Source organism: Coturnix japonica, chromosome 23 (assembly GCF_054131305.1).
Source record: "Coturnix japonica strain WE chromosome 23, WE-NBRP24, whole genome shotgun sequence".
NCBI classification, from domain to species: Eukaryota; Metazoa; Chordata; class Aves; order Galliformes; family Phasianidae; genus Coturnix; species Coturnix japonica.
The window spans coordinates 4,767,553-4,787,272 of record NC_140685.1 but is presented as its reverse complement, the minus strand read 5'-3'; the positions used below and the strand labels follow the sequence as shown (position 1 = coordinate 4,787,272).

Genomic DNA, 19,720 nt, shown 5'->3' with positions numbered 1-19,720 from the left:
GGATCCATCCAGGCCTGGGATCCACCACAGACCTGTGGCAGGAGGGCAGAGAGGAGCTGGCTCACAAAGCAAACAGGGTGACAGCTCTCAAACTGCTGCTAGAAAAGCATTAGAGAGCTCAGATTAAAGCACCACGAAGCCATCACAACCAGCTGCCATCACAGCTATCACACCACCCCTCTTCCTTTGAGCTCTGAGAACCCACAACAAAGCAGCAAACACAACTTACAGCAGCGGGAATGAATCCCCCTCATCCATCATTCCCACAACAGTGAAATGGAACCCAAACTTGGCTGATGAAAACTTCCAAACGTTTTATTTAGGAGCTCTTCTGCCCATGTGCTTGTTGGTTTTCCCCTTCTCACCCCCTCACCCCCCATTCCCTTCCTTCCCTCCTTAATGACTGTGATTATGAAGTTACTGGCACAGCACCCGGCTGCTGTATAAAAACCAAGAGCCCTCATTGAACCCAGCAGAGCTGCTGCTTGTTCCTCCTGTCGGGTACAGCCACCAACAAAGGGAGAGGGAAAAGCAACAGGCAAAAATCATCTTTGTTTTCAGTCAATAATTCAATCAGAGAGAGAAAAATCAACACCAAGAGACCCAACTTCCCATGAAATCAAGCAGTTATCCCTACAGCCACCCATGAAGCTGCAGCTTCCCAAGGAAAGCCTTGCAGGAATAGGTTTTATACTGTATTTACTCACCTAACGGAGCTCCTATCAACAAAGAACAACCCTGCCAGCCCCGAGCACAAACTCCAGTCATACTCCAACACGAGTGGTGTAACCACAAGCATTTGGTAAAGCAGTTTCTATCCTTAGTGATAAGGAGAGGCTTCGTGACTGCTGAGCATCAAACAATAAACTTCTCCTTATGTGACTATATATGCTCCTCAGCAGGGGCTGAGAGCTGAAAGGAAAGGAGAAGCCCACCCTGGCTACGTCTCCACACACTTTGTATAGGCAGCCTCACTTTGCTGATTCAATTTTGCCTCATTCCCCCATCGCACCCAAACCAAACAACAAATCTATGCCAAATAACAGGGCAGGGGAAGAATCAAGTTGTGTCTGTGCCTCGCTAAGTGAATGTGTACCAACCCCGAGCACGGCCACAACGCACACTGCAAGTGCTCTGAGCAGAATGGAACTTTTCTGTGCTCCCAATTATTTTCAGCTATTTATCGTGTACTTCAGTTTCTGAGCAGGTTGCTGGTCTTTAATACACCGGGAGAGAATGTAAGTGCACAGACGGATACACAGAGCACAGGGAAGAAGATGGTGACGCCTCCCTCTGTTGGTTTCAGGTGCAGATATTTATGTCTTAGAACCTCTTGGAGCTTTGCCTTCAATACAGAATAAAACCTCTGTTCCTCAGAGGGGTCCTGGTTAACTTTTGAATCCAAAGATGCCCTTGATGTATCCTGTGAGGCCGCTCTTGGCCTTCTGTTCCACCTTGTCTTCCAGAGGTGGGAAAGCAACATGATTAAGGGCCAGGTCAAAGAACAACGGTTTGCATGGGATGGGCTGGAAGCCCGGAGGGAAATGCACAAGGTTGACTTGCTTGCTGACGAGAGAAGGATCCAGACAGAAGGTCTCAAACCGTTCTGAGAGTGGCTGAAAGAGAGCAACACAAAAAGGCAAGTCAAACACAGCCCAGCAGGCACAGAGGAATTAACAGCACTGAGGTGACAAGAAGCTGAAAATCTCAGGTGTGACAGCTTGGGAATGCTTTGATCCCCCTCTCAAAGCCTTGCTGCAGCCTTACTCTAGATAACATCCACAAACACAGGGTGAAAACTAACCACACAACAATATAAAGTGGCACGTAGGAAGCTGCAAGCAGCTCCCAGATGAGGAACTCCACCCTGCCAGCCACCTTCAGCGCTCACAGGAGGAAAACATGACTATGAAAACCTCTCACCCCACTCCAGTCATGACAGAACCCCAGTTAACCTGCCACTTCTTGACTTTAAGAGACGCTCAGGTGATAGATTTAAAGCACCATTCATTAAAGAACACTTCTTTAATCTGACAAAACTCTTCGCTCCTACCTTGCCATCCTTGACCTGAGATGGAGACTCGGTCTCATGATTATCATTTGCATCTGCAAAATTAAAGAAAAGGTGGTAAGGATGACAGACAAGATCTTGTCTGAGATCACAAAGTTCATCCATCCCCCTAAAGCCCCCCTAACCTGGTCCACACCAAGAGCAGGACAACACTTCTCTCCCTTTCCCCAGATAGGCAAATATAAGGTAAGTAAGGTCAACAAGAGTGAGTGTTATTGCCAAGGAAGTGGTACACACTGAATCCAATTTGTTTGCAGGAGGAAAATTAAACACTAAGCAAAGTATTCTGAGCAGGTTACCGAAAACAGATCCATGTCCTGAGGAAGAATGTTTGCAACTCTAAGCAGGGAGCAAGATGCCAAGTGTCAATGGTTGGAGAAATTAAGTAGCTGCAGAAGATAATTCAAGAGAAGTCATAAGTCTAGTGTAATTCTACAACTCACCCAATATAGCTGCTGCTTGCAAGGAGTATTTCTCTGCATTGACTTGAGTGATCAGATCCTGGACATCAGGCAGCTCCTAAGGCATTAAAGAAATGGAGGTGAAAGCCTGAAACATGCCAGAGTTTAAGAGGTAGGGCAAAAGTCAAACCCTACAAGCAACTGAGAAATTAAGTGCTAGAGCTAATAAGCCTTTCCAGAAGAGGACAAGCTCCAGGACAGCCCTTAAGGAGCTACAGATACAGCTTGACAGAAAACATGGAAAAGTGTTATGGAGCTCTTCCAGCAAGGCCAGCCCTCCTCAAAGCACATGGACTGTCAGAACACCTCCACACCCCCACAAAGTCTCTTGTACAGCAGCTTACAAACTCATACTCGTATTATTAATTTTGCTACTTTAAGATCAGCATTGAATTTTAATGGCCTGGTGTCTAATTGACAATAAATACTGGGCCAAGGCTTTCTCATTAACTTCAGCTCCACTCTGCACGCAAGGCTGGGTTCCTACCTTCAAGCTGTTTGTAAAAGCTCCAGCTTCTGACTGAACTTCGCCAGCATATTTCAGCACCCTTTCATATAAAACCAGAGCTTCACTCCATTTCTTGACCAGCACATAGGACTGTGCAATGAAGAAACACCTGCAACAGCAAACAGAGGATCCCTGACATGACCCTGTTTGTTATCCATACCTTTAACAACCCAAATCAAAGATAACAGAACCCATTAAGCATGTCTGGCCAGCTTCCTCTTAGCAACCACTCTTCATTTCACAAAAGGGCTGAGGAAACTGCATCAGAGCCCTGTAATGTGCATGAAGCCTTGGGTTAACAAGCTCTGAATACATAATATGCCTGCTAGAGGACAGCTGGCTGTTCCTCAGTCACCTGTAAGCTTTGTACACAAGTGTCTTCAATCCAATCTCTTTCTGGAAATTCTTGTCCTCCTCCAGGCCAGGAAGCTGTGTCAGTTCCACGAGGTTCTGTGCAAAACAGAGTAACAAATTCAGGCAAGCTTTGTTTTCCTCTGGAATCTGGAAAGTTTCCCCTTTTAATACTCAACACTCCACTCCCATGAACATAGTTTAAAGTTTTCTAATTATCAGTGTGTTAATCTTGCACAGGACGCTCACTGAAACTTGTACATGTTTGCCCTCGGGACAGATTTCCTGACACAAATAGGAATTAGGACAAAGTCTCCTAAGATTTCACATGAAGTCATTCTTTCCTAAGACAGCTCCTTTCCCATTCATAACCTCCTGAGCCACAGGCTCCCACAGTTAATTGAAAATGTATGTGAGACACTGAGAAACTGCTGGTAAAGAATAAGTACAGGGCTTTCTTAGCTGCTACTTTCTCCAGTCAGCAGAAGCTAAGGCAGCTGTTGGGAGCTGTATGAAACAGAAAAATGACTGGAAAACTGCATTGGTGGATAAATGAGGGGGAGGATCAACTGGAAGGAGCCCATTGTGTGTACCTGTAAAATGATATCGTACAGACGGATCAGGTCCTGAGGCCGTGGTGTGCGCTTCCCATCCTCTTCTGATCGCTGCTGCTGCAGCAGTGCCTTCTGCAGGGACTTTGCCATGCTCTCATTGCGCTTGATGGCGGTCGACAACTTGATGTAAGTCAAATAACTGCAAAGGTACCTCATTAGAAGGCTGTCAGAACTGCTCAGACGTGGCTTTGTTCTGAAAAGACCCCTCCCCCCATCCACGCTGATACTAATAAGAGCCAAAACATCCGAAAGGTCAACATGGAAGTCTGAAGTAAAATATTTTCAAAGCCACATGAATCAGATCCTTATCTGTACAGTCATCCTTTGAGACCTGAGAAGTCCAAGACAAAGGACTCATAAAACAAAACAAACAGAAATCAAACACTGACATAAGAGTGTGATTTCTTCACGCTGGCACAGGCAGCATTGTTTGCCCATTACCTGTGTAAGTACTGCATGTTGGACACCTTCCCAGAGTCGCTTTCCAGAGAGTGTTCCCGTTGCTTCTGTGGAAATTGGGGACAAAATCCTACGTGACACACTTACATTGTTTGCTGGCAGTAGAAAACAACTCAAGGGACAGGTAAATCACAAAGCTGAATCAACATTGGGCTTCTACATTGTCACTCGCTCTTACCAGCTCTGAATATTAACAGATCACTTTGAAAACTACTTTGGAACTAACAAACATTCTTGCTTCTAACCGCGTTAAACAATAATGAATCAGTACCAAAGCAAAACTGCCTTTAAAAGGGATATTAGAAAAGTTAAATGCAGAACACAAATGTTTTGGTGTTTACCTGGTCTGGTTTCAGGTCTTCCCGAACTGCCTGAATGGCATCTCTGCACTCGCTGAGTAAAGACTCAAACAAACGTTCCCTTGTCTCCTCATTTTCTGCCTAAGAGGAGAGCAAAATGAAGACAGGTCAGACATTTTTTCTATGTTGTATCCCATAATACAAGGGTTAACACAGGAGATGAAACCAAGTCTTGCCCAAATGGTGGCCTTAACACCAATGGGTAGAGAGAACTCCAACCTGTATGTGTCTGTAATACACTTTTGGGGAGCAACTGCCAAGAATTGGGACAAAAGCTGCAGGGGACGTGGACAGTGCCCAGAGCTCCACAGCACTGCAGGCCCAGCACGGGCAGCTCTCCTCACCTTGCCCTGCAGCTGCTGCCATCCCAGCAGCCCACAGCTGCCCTGAGAACTGCTGAGCTTGGACCACGCTGTGGGAAAGGCCCAACAACAGCAGAAGAGCTGAGCATTACCGACCTGGCAAACCACCAATGCAGATTGCTCTTGTTATGCCGATTTAGCTTTTCTCTTGTGGTGCTAACATGTAGATGACTATCTTTCCTACACTCCCACTTGAGTGATGCTCAGTGGCAATAATTAGTTTGTTTGAAGCATTTTTTTGTAAGCAAACCTGTATTTCAGCAGCACGGGTGAATGAGTCGTTAGTCGTTCTCTGCTGTCACTACAAATCTGATCAAAACACGAAGGAGTTTTTGGCCTCCTGCCCCCCAAAACAACATCTGCAAACACCTTTGAAGAAAATAATAACAAACTACCACACAAAAAAACCCAAAGTGAAGCCTGATTTCTGCCTAATGGGGCTGACATGCCCAATTAAATAACACGCCCAAAACCACTCTGAACGATTTAGTACAATGAAACTGCCCAGAAACAAACGCCAGCCTCAGCAATTGCAGGAATGATTAACCTGGAAAGAGCAAAATTTAACTTGAAATCGGCCAAAATAAAAACAAAGCTGCTGAGTTTTACCATTCAAAGCCCGTCCTCTTGTAAGGTTTGCAAACCTATGAAGGAATGGTATTTTTCCTGCCTCACAAAACCTCATGTATCTTGACCTAAAATGAAGGTGTGGGGGGTTCTTGGTGTTTTGGGCTGTGTGTGTACGTGTGTTTTTGCTGCAGGAATTTCTAAGGTGGGATGGACTGAGAATAACCAGAGACGAGTCTGGCAGCATTCTCAGCCTCACCCAGCAGAACGCAGCCATCTCACTGCATGCACAAAAATGAAAACAGACACAGCGAGATCATCAGTCGAGCACAAACAGGGAGAGGGCTGGGCCATGCAGTGAAACAAAGGCTTTCGTTTTTAAGCAGGAATTCCTAAGGTTAAGCAGATTGTGCATGTAAATACGTGCATGCTCTGATTTGCAAGATACCAGGCAGTAAAACTGAGAAACAAGTGCACCTGCTTAGGGAGAACCAATGTGGCTCTTGAAGTCATGCATTCAGGTCTACAAAAAGGATGAAAGAAACAATTTTAAGCTCGGATTTGTATTTCAGTTTGGCTCACTTGTAGTTTCTCCAGGTGCCAACAAACCACTGAAGGCTGAGAATCTCCACCTTTACTCAAAGCTCATCCATCTGTGTTTGTTTCTAAACAAGCTCCGAGGAATGCTGGTGATACATGAGAGTTTCTGTTGGTCCTAAGCCAAAAGGTGCTGAAGATCCCAGCAATGACAGTTCTTTTAGGTGAAGCTGAACTGTCCATCACAGCTGACTGCAGAACAGCTGAGCTCTAGCCCTCTGGTAACATAAATACTGATCTCTGTGTTCAGCTCTCACCACTGCTAGTTGTGATAACACCACTCCTGTTTACACAGAGGTTCCAAGGACCACAATGAAAGACTCAAGATTTCAGATCACTACTCTGCCGCTGCCTTATAGAACAAAGAGGGCAGCTTCACTGGTACCACCTGTCTGCTGCTCTCACAGGATGGAAATTAAAGGAGGGAACAGTGAACTCTAAGCTGCACTTCCACCTGCTGGCCATAGCAATGTACTACCTAATAAAAAACAACCCAGCAACACCAGATTCATTATTGTCCGGCAAAACTAGTTAACACTGTTGTTTCCTACCCAGCCCTACTGTTCTTGTCCTATTAGACTGCCTTCTTAATAGTACCTCCTGCATTGATATTTATCCTCATTTTCTCCTGTTGATGTGTAGTTTTTGAGGAAAGGTTATTTTAAAGCTTTCAGCACAGGCATCAAGCTTTATCTCACAGGCTGAAGTAAAGAGGACAATCAGAACAGACATTGGAGATGGCTCCTGAGTTACCTGGACAATAGCAGCTTCATTGTCCGCCAGGCCCAGTAAGAAGATCCTCACTTTGTCTATCTTCACAGGAACAGTTCTTCCTCTCCACTCCACTTCACTCATGGTGGCTGCCTGCTTTGCTCGAGTTTGAGTAATCAGTGCCTGCAGAGAATGGACTGAGATTATGAGTCCAAACTTAAAGAATCCATAATTGACTACAATGAAATCAAAAGGCTTCCCCCCTCATCCCCGCCACCCAAGAGTGGCTACCCACAGATGAGCTTCCTTAGGCTCTCCTGATACGTACTGGCTCTTGAGTGGTGTGCTGCAGCAATACTTATGCTCTAAGAAGTGATATTTGCATGCTTGGGGTTCAAATATTCAGAAATTACCTCCAGTTTTTCTGCAAGGAGACCTTCAGTGCCACCAGACCTCAGCCTCATCTGCATCAGCTCATTCATAGCCGACTGGTCACCTGTGAGAGTTAACACACCAAGATCTTACTTCATCTCAATTCAGAAACTGTTTCAATAAAGGAAAGATAACTAACACATCTTATACTGGAGAACTGGAGATGTATGGGTAAGGATTCACATGTATTTTTACTCTGACTTCATATGAAAACTACTGAAAATTAATATTTTGCCTTAAAGAAAAAGGAACTTGAAAAATTAACATATTTCTCCATGGCTAAACTGACCTAGAACAAACTATAGATATATATATATAAACTACATATAGGCTACATATCTACATGTATATATATATAGGCTTGCTCCTATGTCACTTAGCCCAGTATTTAAATGCCAAGTCAATATTCCCTTTTCACAAGCAAGCTTGTTTGTGTTTGGAGGTGAAGCACCCCACTTCCCTTACCAATATTATAGGCACAGTAACGAATGTTGGGAGAGATCTCCTCCACACGCTGGTTGTACAGCACAGCCTGTTCTTCTGTAAAAGCATTGGCCAGCTTTTCATAGATGGTCCTACCAGAAAGAACACACATTAACACTGCAATATTATGTCTATCATCTGGAGAAAGCTGTTTCTTCAGTGGTAACTCCTGGTTAAATGCAGTTACCTCATCACCTCACAGCTACTGTACAAACAGCACATCAACCCACCAGGGTTATCCCCATGTTAAACAAAGTGAGGGAACTCACTTGCATTTGTTGAAAGCCTCCATTGCTGCTTTCCACTCCTGGTGCTCAAAACGAAGCATCCCTGTGAGGTAAGCCATGTATGCCTGCAGATAACACAAGGGTAAGCAAGCTGATCTTCCCAACACCAATAGCCTGGTTTGTACCACCTTCAGCATAAAGGCTGCTGTGACATCTAGAGTAAGTGATCATCCCTTGCCCTTTTTGTCTGGTCTCACCATAGACACAAATCGATTTAAATTACATGTTACTGCCTAAGGAAGGGATTTTTGTTTTGTTAAACTGACATTTCTAAGAAGATGGAAGTAAAGATGTTTCTTGCTTGTTATATAACGAGCACAGCCCACAAATGTCACAAGACATTCTTTTCAACAGCAAACCACAAAAGAACCATCTGGCTGAGCAGCACTGCAACCCTTATTCACAGAGTCTAGGCTCACAACACAGCTGCTTTCTGTGTTCCAGGAACTGAAGCCACAAGGCTTATACACCTGGTGTCTACTCTGAGACATCAATGAAGCAGATAACAGTATAGTTTATGGGGCTGTGTTGTATCAGCCAGGTTGGATGTGGCTCTGGGCAGCCTGGTCTGGTGGCTGGTGACCCTTCACACAGCAGGGGGGTTGAAACTAGATGAGCACTGTGGCCCTTTTCAACCCAGGCCATTCTATGACATGATTCTATGAACTTACTCCCTACCAGTTCTTTTTACTGTTGTTTTTCAAAGTAAAGACAATCACTTGATACACATAAACAAAGCTCTCAGCCTGGCTGGTGTCACTGTTATTTCTGCAATCCTAGCAGCAGCAATAACCAATGAACCCAAGCATGGAAACATCATCCAATTCAAGAAACAGCCCACTCTGATCACCTGCTGCTATAGGAGAGGATAATCTCTTCACCTAAAATCCAGAAGTTCCCTCTTTGGCTCGAGCTGTAAAACAAGACCAAAGTATCAGTGAATACCTGAGCTTCCAGCTTTGTTTTGGCATCCACTCGGTTGCTCTCACACAGCCTCTCCAGCTCCTCTGCATGTTTCACAGCCTTGCGCAGGCGGGACAGCAGGTGGAATCGTTTGCGAGGCTCCGTGTTGGCCTCCTGTTTGAGCTGCATGGCGTAACTCCACGCTCTCTCTGCATCCATCAGAATCAACAGCAAATACCTGCAGGGAGAGGAAGATTAATGAGAAAATGATGATGTTTAAGCAAGTACTGCCACATCACTGATAGCCACTGTTTTTGTTCAAAGGGAATGGATTATATCTCCAGTCACATTCTTGCTGGCTGCAGCACTTGAATTATCAGCATTCATATGCCTCCCCTTTATGCATGTTGTCCTAAGTATTTCCTCTTTAATACGCAGGTAATATTTATTGACTACGAAAATAACCCATTTCAATGACTGTAAGGTAAAAAAAAAAGGACTGACTGTTGCTACTCCTTCCCCCGCTTATTCACAAGATGAAAGCAGTACATGAGCAGCTCCCCTCCCATGCACAGCAGCCTGAACATTCATCTTTTATTAATACCAACAGCACAAATACCCTCATAGAAATATAACTACATACACTGCATGGAACAGTTTTCCACTACACCCACATAAAAATAAACGATGAGAAAGAAAGCAACCATTCACTAACACAGGATTCCATCCCGCAGCCATACCTGTTGTCTGAGAGGATCTCTTCCGTTACCTTCTTCCCAGTGAACTTGTGCCTGTTCCCCATCTTGAAGTTGAGAGTTTTCCGGAGTCGCCTCAGCCTACGGGAGCAATAACCCCTAAGGAAAAGAAGAGGACGGTCAGTTTGGCTACAATTGTGCACATGTTTGCTGATCTCTCCAATCAGAAAAGGAAAGTCGAAACTAAGGGCTGAGCCAGGAGTTGTTTTAACAACTAAGAACTTCATATATGGCATAAGGTGAGAGGTATTGAAGCAATGACCTGTAAGCCAGTGGCTAACAAACAGAAGAAGGTAGGAAGACATGCAACAAGTCTTGCTCTTGAAAAATCAGATTAATGTTCTCCCTATTGGTTGATTTCTTTATGCTCACACATTGAAAATACCTGTAAGAGCACAGTGAGGTGTTAACAAGCTCTTAAAAAGCAACTCTAAAACAAGAAGCAGTTTTTATGCTCCTCAATGGAACAGCTGTAACATATTAGAACATTCATTAGAAAAAAAAACCATGAAGCAACTTGCCATGAGATACTTACTTGGCAGACTGATTTTGCTGACTGCTACAGCAGGTTTACATTGTAAATGTTATTGTGCCAATAAAGCAAATCAAGTCACAGCAGCTGCATGACAGACAGCAACTCCAAGATGTCCACATTGCTTACTGACCTGTACCTCTGGAAATCCCCATGTCGTAAACCGTGCTGCTGTTGGGATTCCTTCACAATCTGAAGAACTGGGACTTGTGTTAAGGCAGACTGACAGTACAGAGTGCTATCAGTTCTACATTCTATCCCAAAAGAATGCAGGAAACTCTATAAGTTCCATTAAGCAAGTACTGTCTCTACAGAGACTGGTAATGAGCACCCAAAAGCCTCATTAAGAACCACAGTTGTAAGAAGTGACTGGAAGAATAATCTGCACTGCTTATCTGGAGCTTTATGTCTCTCATGACAGACAGGACTAACACACATTGCAAGCATCTCTGCTTACAGAGGACCATAAGAGTCCTGCTGCTGGCATACCTTGTTCCCAGCTAAAAAGATTAACCAGCAGAAGCATCCTGGCTCGTATAACTCACTGCCCCAGCTACACTGCACCGCCTCCCATCTTACCTGTGACACAGTTACGCTGATACAATTGGAGCAGGGCAGCCTTCCTGACCTTAAACATCCCATCTCTCAGGAAAAGGAGACGTGTGTTATACAGTGCTGAGCAGAATCACTGCTGCCTATCAGAAAGTCACCATTGCTTAAGCACTGAAAGCCTGCATTAGTCAATAAGTCAGACTGCAATGCCTAGGAGGGCACACATCCCACTGTCTGCCTAAGATTTACCACTATAAAGAAGAAATTATTCACTGTGATGGTGGTGAGACACTGGAACAGGCTGCCTAGAAAGGTTATGAATGCCCCCTCCCTGGAAGCATTCAAGGCCAGGTTAGATGGGGCTGGTCTAGTGGGAAGCATCCCTGCCTATAACAGGGGGTTGGAACTACATGATCTTAAAGGTTCCTTCCAATCCAAACCATTCTAGAATCCTGTTTTCCAAACTGCTTTCTTAGGCTGTGCCATTACTGCTGAAGCCATATCATCTATTTTATTGGCATCTTAGGTTTTCTCTCTGACAGTACCAGGGAAGCACTGGATGCTCCATCCTTGTAGGTGCTCACATCCAGGCTGGACAGAGCCCTCAGCATCTGAACCTAATGGCTGGCTGCCCTGCCTATAGCAGAAGGGTTAAAAATGGATGATCTCTGAGGTCCCTTCCAACCCAAACCACTCTGTGATCCCACTACGGCAGTGGCCGGCTCTGCCTCCTGCTCTATAATCACACAGATACCATATGCTGACCTGAAACCTGCAGCTTCGTTTCATATGTATCACCCAGCAGGTACAACTCAGCCCTATCCCAGCTGTGCAGCCAGGCTGCTTTCACACACACACACATAAACCAAAGGCTCCCCATGGCACAGCCTGGCTCTGAAGGCTGACGTGTACCTGGGAAGGAGCAGCAAGCAGCACAAAGCCACCATTCAGAAGGGCAAAACCAAACCCAGATAGAGGAACACAGAAACACAGAATGAGCCGGGTTGGAAGGGACCTCAAGGACCATGTAGTTCCAACCCCCTGCCTGGCAGGGCCACCAAACATACACCTTTACTAGATCAGGTTGCCCATGACCCCGTCCAACCTGGCCTTGAACACCTCCAAGGACGGGGCATCCACAACCTCCCTGGGCAGCCTGTTCCAGGGCCTCACCACTCTCCTAGTGAAGAACTTCCCCCTAACATCCAACCTAAATCTTAACTTCAAACCATTTCCCCGTGTCCTGCTATTGTCAGCCCTTTCCAAGAGTTCACTCCCCTCCTGGGAGTAAGTTCCCTTCAGGTACTGAAAGGCTGCAATGAGGTCACCCCGCAACCTTCTCTTCTCCAGGCTGAACAAACCCAACTCCCTCAGCCTGTCCTCATAGGGGAGGTGCTCCAGCCCCCTCATCATCTTCCCCATCCCCATTTCATTTCCATCCCTATTCCCATTCCCATTCCCACCCCCGTTCCCATCCCTTCTCCCTGTGAGGATCAGCCCCGTCCAGCACTGAGGGGACCGGCGCTCTATGAAGAAGCGGCCGGGCCAGGCCCGACCCCGCCACGTCCGCACCACCGCACAGAGCTCCTGCCGCATCCCGCCGCACTCCCGGTCCCCTCCCGCTCGGTAGGATACTCTCCAATCCCAGGCTGTCGCTGAGTCCATCAGCCCCGGTTCCCACCGGCCGTTCGTTCTCCTTGTTCTCCTCCCCCCCGCCTCGCCCGCCCTGCCGCTCCGCCGCCATCTTGCACGCGGGCAGCGCTCGCCGCGGTGTATTGTGGGCCCGGGCAGTAGAGCCGCGCGCAGACGAAGCGGATAGAGCGGCCGGCGCCGCGGGGGTTGATGGGATCGCGGAGGACCCAGGCTTGGTGGGTTGGTCCCATGGTCATCCAGCCCCCCATGGAGGAGCACCCAGTGCAGGCAATGGGCTGAGTGCTGAGCTATAGCCTGGATAACCAGGACACACAGCACCCATAGCTGCCCGTTCTATGGGGCAGCCCCCTGGGACGATGCTCTGCTGGAACATTGGTGCCATTCTGGGACCTCTTCCATTCCCACCTGCCCACCAGCAGCAGCAAAAGGAGCCTCTCCCTTCCCAAAGCACGAGCTCAGCCCTCTGCTGCGATGCAACCAGCCGCAGCAATGCAACCAGCTGCGATGCAACCAGCTGCTGAATGCAACCAGCTGCTGTAATGCAACCAGCCGCTGCGATGCAACCGGCTGCTGCGATGCAACCAGCGGCTGAGATGCAACCAGCTGCTTTGTGCTCAGTGACCCCCCACGGGGCTGCGAGGGGCCGGGCAGGAGCTGCTTCCTCCTCCTCTTTCTCCTCTTTCTCCTCCTCCTCCTCCTCGGGGGCGGGAGCGCTCGGAGCAGCGCTGAGTGTCTGCTGGCTCCCGAGCAAGACAGCGGCGAAGCTCTCTCGTCCCACCTGCATCCTCCTACAGCGTCTCATTGCTGGCCCCCCTCGTGCTGTGTGTGCCCACCTTCCCCCCACCTCCTTCGTCCCTGTGCATCACTCCGCAGTGCTCTCTGTGCTCCCCCTTTCTCTGCACGCCCCTGGCTATGAACGGCTCGGCAGCCGGCTGGGATGAGGGCTGGCATCCCGAGTCGGTGCTCATCCCCTTGGCTTATCTCCTCATCTTCCTCGTGGGCACCGTGGGTAACTGCCTGGTGCTGGCGGTGCTGCTGCGCAACGGGCAAGTGAAGAACACCACCAACCTCTTCATCCTCAACCTGGGGGTTGCCGACCTCTGCTTCATCCTCTTCTGCGTCCCCTTCCAAGCCACCATCTACACGCTGGATGGATGGGTGTTCGGGTCCTTCCTGTGTAAAGCCGTCCACTTCTTCATCTACCTCACCATGTACGCCAGCAGCTTCACCTTGGCCACCGTCTCCCTGGACAGGTAGGAAAGGGGATGGAGGATTCTGAGCTTCACAGCATCCCCCCTCTGCTAAAGCCCACCCGAGCAGGAGAGGGCACTGAGCACTTGTTGGGGGTCCAAGGAGCATTTCCCTGCTTGCGGGTGCAAGGGGATGTGAGTGCTGAGGGCTGAGGTTGGAGGAGGGTGGGATTGGGAGCCCATGGTGCTTTCAGACCCCAAAGTGAAGGATCGTGGTGTGTCCTGAGGCTGCAGCAGCGGAAAAGGGGATGGAGAAGCAGAGAGAAGCAAAGCTCTGTCCCTGTGCAGCACTGGCTCTTGCTGGGGCTCTTTGGCTGTGCACTAAATAACTCACAGCCCACAAAGAAGAGAAAAACTTGGGGATGTTTCAGCTCGGATGCTGCTTTTTCCATCTTCCTCTTTTAGGAACAAAAAGACCAATTTCTGTCCCCGTGGTGTTCCTCACTGCGGTGACTGTCCCAGCCTGCTCAGCAGGAGGTGCAGGGAAAGCTGTGTAAAAGCTCTCTGCTCAAAAGCAGCCTATTGCCTCACCCTGAGCTATCTCAGCTCCTGGCATTGTAAAGGCTCCCAGTCCCAAACTCACAGCAGCCAGAGAGGATCTGACTCTGCTCAGTGTGAGACCCAGGGCAGCTCCCTTAGGAAGTGCTGGATGTGCCCTGGGGATACAGGGACAGGAGGGGACCATCCCTGCCTGCCCCCCAGGAGCAGAGGGTGTGACAGCACAGGGTTGGGGATGAAGACGTTCCTCACCCCGTTGTGCTGCAGAGACCCCTGGAAACACCAAGGAATCACCTGTGGGGCTGGGAAGCTCCAGTTCATCCCTTCAGCTCTTGTCCCTGATCTCCATGCCTTGCCCAGAGCTGTGTCCCTCTCCTTTCCCACACAGGTACTTGGCCATACGATATCCCCTGCATTCACGGGAGCTGCGGACGCCCAGGAACGCACTGGTGGCCATCTGCTTCATCTGGGCGCTCTCCTTCATTTTCTCGAGCCCTTACCTCAGCTACTACCAACAGTTCCAGCTGGCCAACCTGACCGTCTGCCACCCGGTCTGGGCCATCTCCCAACGTAAAGTCATGGATCTCTGCACCTTCATCTTCAGCTACATCATCCCGGTGTTGATCCTCAGCCTCACTTACACCCGGACCATCCGCTACCTCTGGAGGTCTGTGGACCCTCTCCAAGAGATGTCAGAGTCCAAGAAAGCCAAGAGGAAAGTCACCAGGATGATCATCATCGTGGCCGTGCTGTTCTGCCTCTGCTGGCTGCCCCACCACCTGGTCATCCTCTGCGTTTGGTTCGGCTATTTCCCCCTCAATCACACCACATACGTCCTGCGCATCCTCTCGCACCTCATCTCCTACGCCAACTCCTGCGTCAACCCCGTTGTCTATGCCCTCGTCTCCAAGCATTTCCGCAAGGGTTTCAAGAAGATCTTCATCTGCCTCTTGCACAAGAAGGCGGCCAACAAGGTGCACGCAGCGCAGGGGACCAACACGATCAGCATGTTGGAGGCAGAGCTCAGCGAGGAGACGCGTCTCAGTGAGGCCGAGCCTGGCTGCTCCTCGGTGCGCTGCAAAGCTCAGCCCTGGGGGGAGGCAGGACTGGGGGGATGTGGGCAGAAAGCTGATGGCGGCTCCTTCGTCACCTTCCATGTCACATAGCAGTGTTCCCCTCACGCTGTATTTTGCGGTCTCCTGCAGTATGGCAGGTTTGGGGATGGACCATGTTTTGGGTTTGTGTCAAATCTCTTTATCCCCCTTTCAAACGTTCCCAAACATCAGCAGTGTTGAAACGATGCTGATTCTTATGGACTCAGCCAAAGAGCCAAGCATAGGATTTGCAGAGAGCAGGGAGATCCAAAGCCTGAATCAATTGTAATAGGGGATCACCTGTTCCTCTGCACCCTGCTGCATCTACACCTGGTCCCTCATGAGAGCTCTGACCTCCAACCACAGCTGCTTTAGCTTTCACTGTGGTGCAGGTGAGGCCCCAGAAGTCTATAAAGACTGCAGGGTGGATGGAGGCTGCGTGCTGGGGCCACTTGGAAGAGATCCCAGTGCCAGAGGAGCCAGGTGGGACAATAGGGTCAGCACTGGGAGAGCAAAGTTGGGCTGCAGGGCCCCATGGGGACCATACGCTGCAATAAAGACCTACAGGCTTCTATCCTGCAGCTCGTGTCACCTCTCTTAGGATACCCTGCAACTCCTGCAGCGTTTGCCTCCTCCATTTCTCTCCTGCTCAGTGTAGTTGGGGCTGAGATGAAGCTTTTCCTTGCTTCGCTCTGTTTTGCTCACCCTTGGGATGAAGGATGGTAAGGGGCTGAGGGGAGAAATCATGGGCAGAGGTGAGGATGCTTTAAAACACAGCTTTAGGACACAGCCCCACAGCCCTGCTCCTCCTTGGCACTGCACTGTCCCCCTCCCAGGGCTTGGCCTTCCCTCCCCAAGAGCTCAGGGCTGTCAAACGCTCATTTTCCCCCCCACTGAGTGTTATTATAACCAGTTTCCTGTCCCCACATGGAGGGCCAGAAATCAGCCCCTGCCTCCTATCAATAACCATTATATTTAGTCTAGGCCTGCTCACAGCATAAGTCACAGAGTGTAATTTTATAAACAGCACCATTACTCATAGCTGTATTTACCTCCCCTGCTGACCCCTTTCCAGCCAGGGAAGCACTGCAGCAGCTCCAGCAGCACAGCTCAAAGCCTCCTCCTGCCCTCAGCACCCTGCACCATGGGGTGCAATCCCTGCTTATGCCAGGTACATTGTCCCACCATCTCCTTACCACCCCAACGACAGGTTGCCCATGCTGGCATGGCTGGGTGCCGTTGCAGAGGAGATAGCAGTGATAAAAGTAAAGCTGTTCCCAGAGCTTAGCAGAGCTGGGTCCCCCGGGGAGCTGCTCAGGAACCATCCTCAGCTGGAGAGATGGGAAAGCAGTGCCGTGATGCTGCAGTCAAACACAGAATCAATACATGGGCTTATGTGGAGATGCAGAAATATCAGCAAAGAAAGGACAAGCAGTCTTCTAACCTAACAAGAAACGATTTAGTGAGCAAGGAGAGTGATTTGCAGAGACTTTCAGCACATCCATTAATTATATTTAACATAACCTTCCCAAAAACTGACTGCAGTGACTCATTGCTGCCCGGCTCCCCTGGCTGGTAGATGCCAGTAGGGCTGAGATGGAGCACACAGGGGAGGGAGCTTCAATTGGAGACCCAGCACACCCTGCTTTGAAAGCACATCCCCACATTCACATGGATCCGCTGACCTCCTGCCTCTTCCAGCAGCCCAAGCCCACTCCTCTGGCACCTCCTTGCAGGTGGGATTTGGGTTAAATCCATAGCTGCATGTTCACAGGCAACAAGATGGAAGCCTGTGCTGGCTGCTGGATCATTACACCATTTACAGGATGGTGTAGAAATAGAGCAGATGCTCCACTGCCTCTGTGAGTGCTGCCACAAGCAGAGGAGGAGGAGATGTGAGATACTGAGCCTCAGCATCTTAAGGTTTAATAAAATTTAAAGGTTAAAGTTGAATAAAAGCGGATTCAATGGGGAGAAGGAAATAAATAAGCTAAATTCAGATTTCATCGAGCCCAGCAGAGCTCACAGAGACAAGACTGAAAGCTCAGGTTAATGTGAGCTTGCCAGAGTACAGTTTTAATGCTATTTTTCCAGGAATTGCTTTTAAACACTTACTGTGCCAAATTTCCTGCCTGGTATCACAATGGAATCCAGGGGGGGGCTGAGGTTCTTGAGCCCCTTCCCCCACACTCTGCTTTTTGCTGTACCTGACTTCCAGTTGCAAACTTGCAGCAGCAGGAAACCTGCAGGGATTCTGTCCCATGTCACCGTCTCTGCTGAGTTTAAGACCTGTTGTTTTGGGGCAGCAAAAGGATTTCATGAGAGCAGGTAGCACTCCCAAACCCCAGCACAGCCCTCCAGTCTGGCCCCCTGCAGTAATAAAAAGCACTCCTGAAACAGAAGTGAGTCTCCAGCCAAATACTGGGAAACAAAAATTTGCCCATGGTCTTAGGGAATGCACTGGCAGCCAAAACAGAACCTGGGGCTGCAAAAGGAGGAGAAGGGCCTTAAAACCAGCAGAGGATCCTTGGAGGAAGCGAGGGGGAAAAGTGTGTCAAGCCCAGCAGCATCGTGCAGCCCTCAGCTGTCACCTCTGCCAGCAGTCTCAGCTGGAACCACTGCACTGTTGGCAGGATCACTCTTATTCAACGTGTTGCACACACATTCCTTACCATAAAAAGCCAAAGAGCATGAAGTGCTGGTCTTGAGCACTGTGCAGAGTTGGCCACTGCCAGAACCCTCAAGGCAGCCCAGAGGGGCGAGAGCTCCTTCCTGTACACCAAGCTGCTAAAAGCCCACCCAGCCTGGTCTTCAGCACCGCCAAGGATGGGGCACACAGCTTCTCTGGGTAGCAATGCCTCACCACCCTCCGTGTGAAGAATTTCTTCCTAACATCTAATCTAAATCACCCCTCTTTAGTTGAAAACAATTCCCTCTTGTCTTATCACCTAAACTCCCTGACAGACAGCACCTCTCAAGTTTTCTTGTAGGCCCCTGTTAGGTACAGGAAGGCTGCTAAGCTCCCCCCTGCTTCCTTCCCTCAGTTTTGCCTGCAACCATTCCAGGTGAATCACTTTGTCCTGGAACCAGCTGCAATAAAGCACATGTTTTATAGCCTTGGCCTGAGCACATCAACAAATTCCACCCGCTCTCCTGGAGAAAAGAAATACACCTCAATTCACTGCTGCAGCAGAAACACATCCAGAAAGATGGAATCCAGATCATCCTGGTGAATGTCAGAGTGTGCATCCAGCACGCTTGACACCGCACATAACACGTGCCAGCAGTGCTTTGCTTATGCTTAAAAACACTCTGTCCAGAACCTGCCAGCCTTGGAGAGCTTGCAGAGGGAAAACAGCATTGAAATCTCAGATTTCCTCAAGCTTTTGAGGTCAGAAGACAGAGGAGAGGGCTCTCAGGTGGGTATTGTGAACCCAAAGGGCCAGGCAGATGTGAGTGAGATTTAAACCCACAGAGTGGAACAAATCTGAGCTGGACTAACCTCTCAAATGGCATCGTTGCTGTTGTTATTGTCTTAAAGGAGATCTCGACACCATCTGAGTGCTTCAAACCACACTTGGATCTAGGCTTATAATTAAAAGGTCAGAGGTTTAAAAAGGCCAAGAGCTACCTGAGCCAGCTGTCTGTGCAGGCAGCAGCCCAGGCTCTGCCACGGCAGGACCTGTCTTCTCATCCAGGCTCTAACATCCAACTCATGCACAACATGAGAGATGCTCTTGGCTAGTCTTCTATTGGCACTACAACCTGGTGGATGCACAGCAGCAGAAGGGTTAAAATGCTTCTTCCTACCTTTCTACCACCTGCTCTCTCTGTTTCACACTGAAGTCTGCCTGGTTGTCTCCTCTCCTCCTTTACTGTGTTCTGTTTTGCAGCGCCCTGGATGGTGACACAATGGCTCTTCCATTGCCAGGCTAATTAGATGCCAGCAAACATTCAGTTCTGCAAACACATGCTTAGGTGAATAATGGATTTGCTCCAGATTGCAAAGTAGCAGCTATTGTGAGCACACCTAGCTCTATGGAAACCCCTATTTCAAGTGTTGATAGACAAATGATAGATAAGACCCCACAATAGAGCAAGCAGCAGGAGAGAGGTGGGAGGAAGAGCTACCCAGACTGAGAACACAGAAAGACAAACATGCTCCAAAGCTCTGAAAGGCTTTGGTGTGAAGATGGCCAAATTCAGCTCTCATAGTAAAGC

General features: G+C 48.7%; 2 protein-coding genes and 1 long non-coding RNA gene across 3 annotated transcripts; 1 reads left to right on the top strand and 2 right to left on the bottom strand.

Moving 5' to 3' along the window:
• Positions 1-289: 289 nt before the first annotated feature.
• Positions 290-12,773, bottom strand: SRP68 (signal recognition particle 68). Its single transcript, XM_015879605.3, has 16 exons — positions 12,640-12,773; positions 10,586-10,652; positions 9,906-10,019; positions 9,208-9,403; positions 8,245-8,327; positions 7,958-8,067; positions 7,474-7,556; positions 7,103-7,243; positions 4,806-4,904; positions 4,447-4,511; positions 3,985-4,144; positions 3,396-3,490; positions 3,020-3,149; positions 2,515-2,590; positions 2,054-2,106; positions 290-1,616 (listed from the first exon to the last, which is right to left on the bottom strand). The coding sequence occupies exons 1-16, from the start codon at positions 12,746-12,748 to the stop codon at positions 1,389-1,391; spliced, it is 1,809 nt and encodes a 602-aa protein (XP_015735091.2). The 5' UTR covers positions 12,749-12,773; the 3' UTR covers positions 290-1,388.
• A 72-nt stretch (positions 12,774-12,845) lies between these two features.
• Positions 12,846-16,080, top strand: GALR2 (galanin receptor 2). Its single transcript, XM_015879607.3, has 2 exons — positions 12,846-13,910; positions 14,794-16,080. The coding sequence occupies exons 1-2, from the start codon at positions 13,570-13,572 to the stop codon at positions 15,569-15,571; spliced, it is 1,119 nt and encodes a 372-aa protein (XP_015735093.2). The 5' UTR covers positions 12,846-13,569; the 3' UTR covers positions 15,572-16,080.
• A 1,472-nt stretch (positions 16,081-17,552) lies between these two features.
• LOC146757326 (uncharacterized) lies at positions 17,553-19,446 on the bottom strand. The gene is made up of 2 exons (XR_014936813.1): positions 19,310-19,446; positions 17,553-17,788 (listed from the first exon to the last, which is right to left on the bottom strand). It is a non-coding gene; the product is annotated as an uncharacterized LOC146757326 (long non-coding RNA).
• Positions 19,447-19,720: the final 274 nt, after the last annotated feature.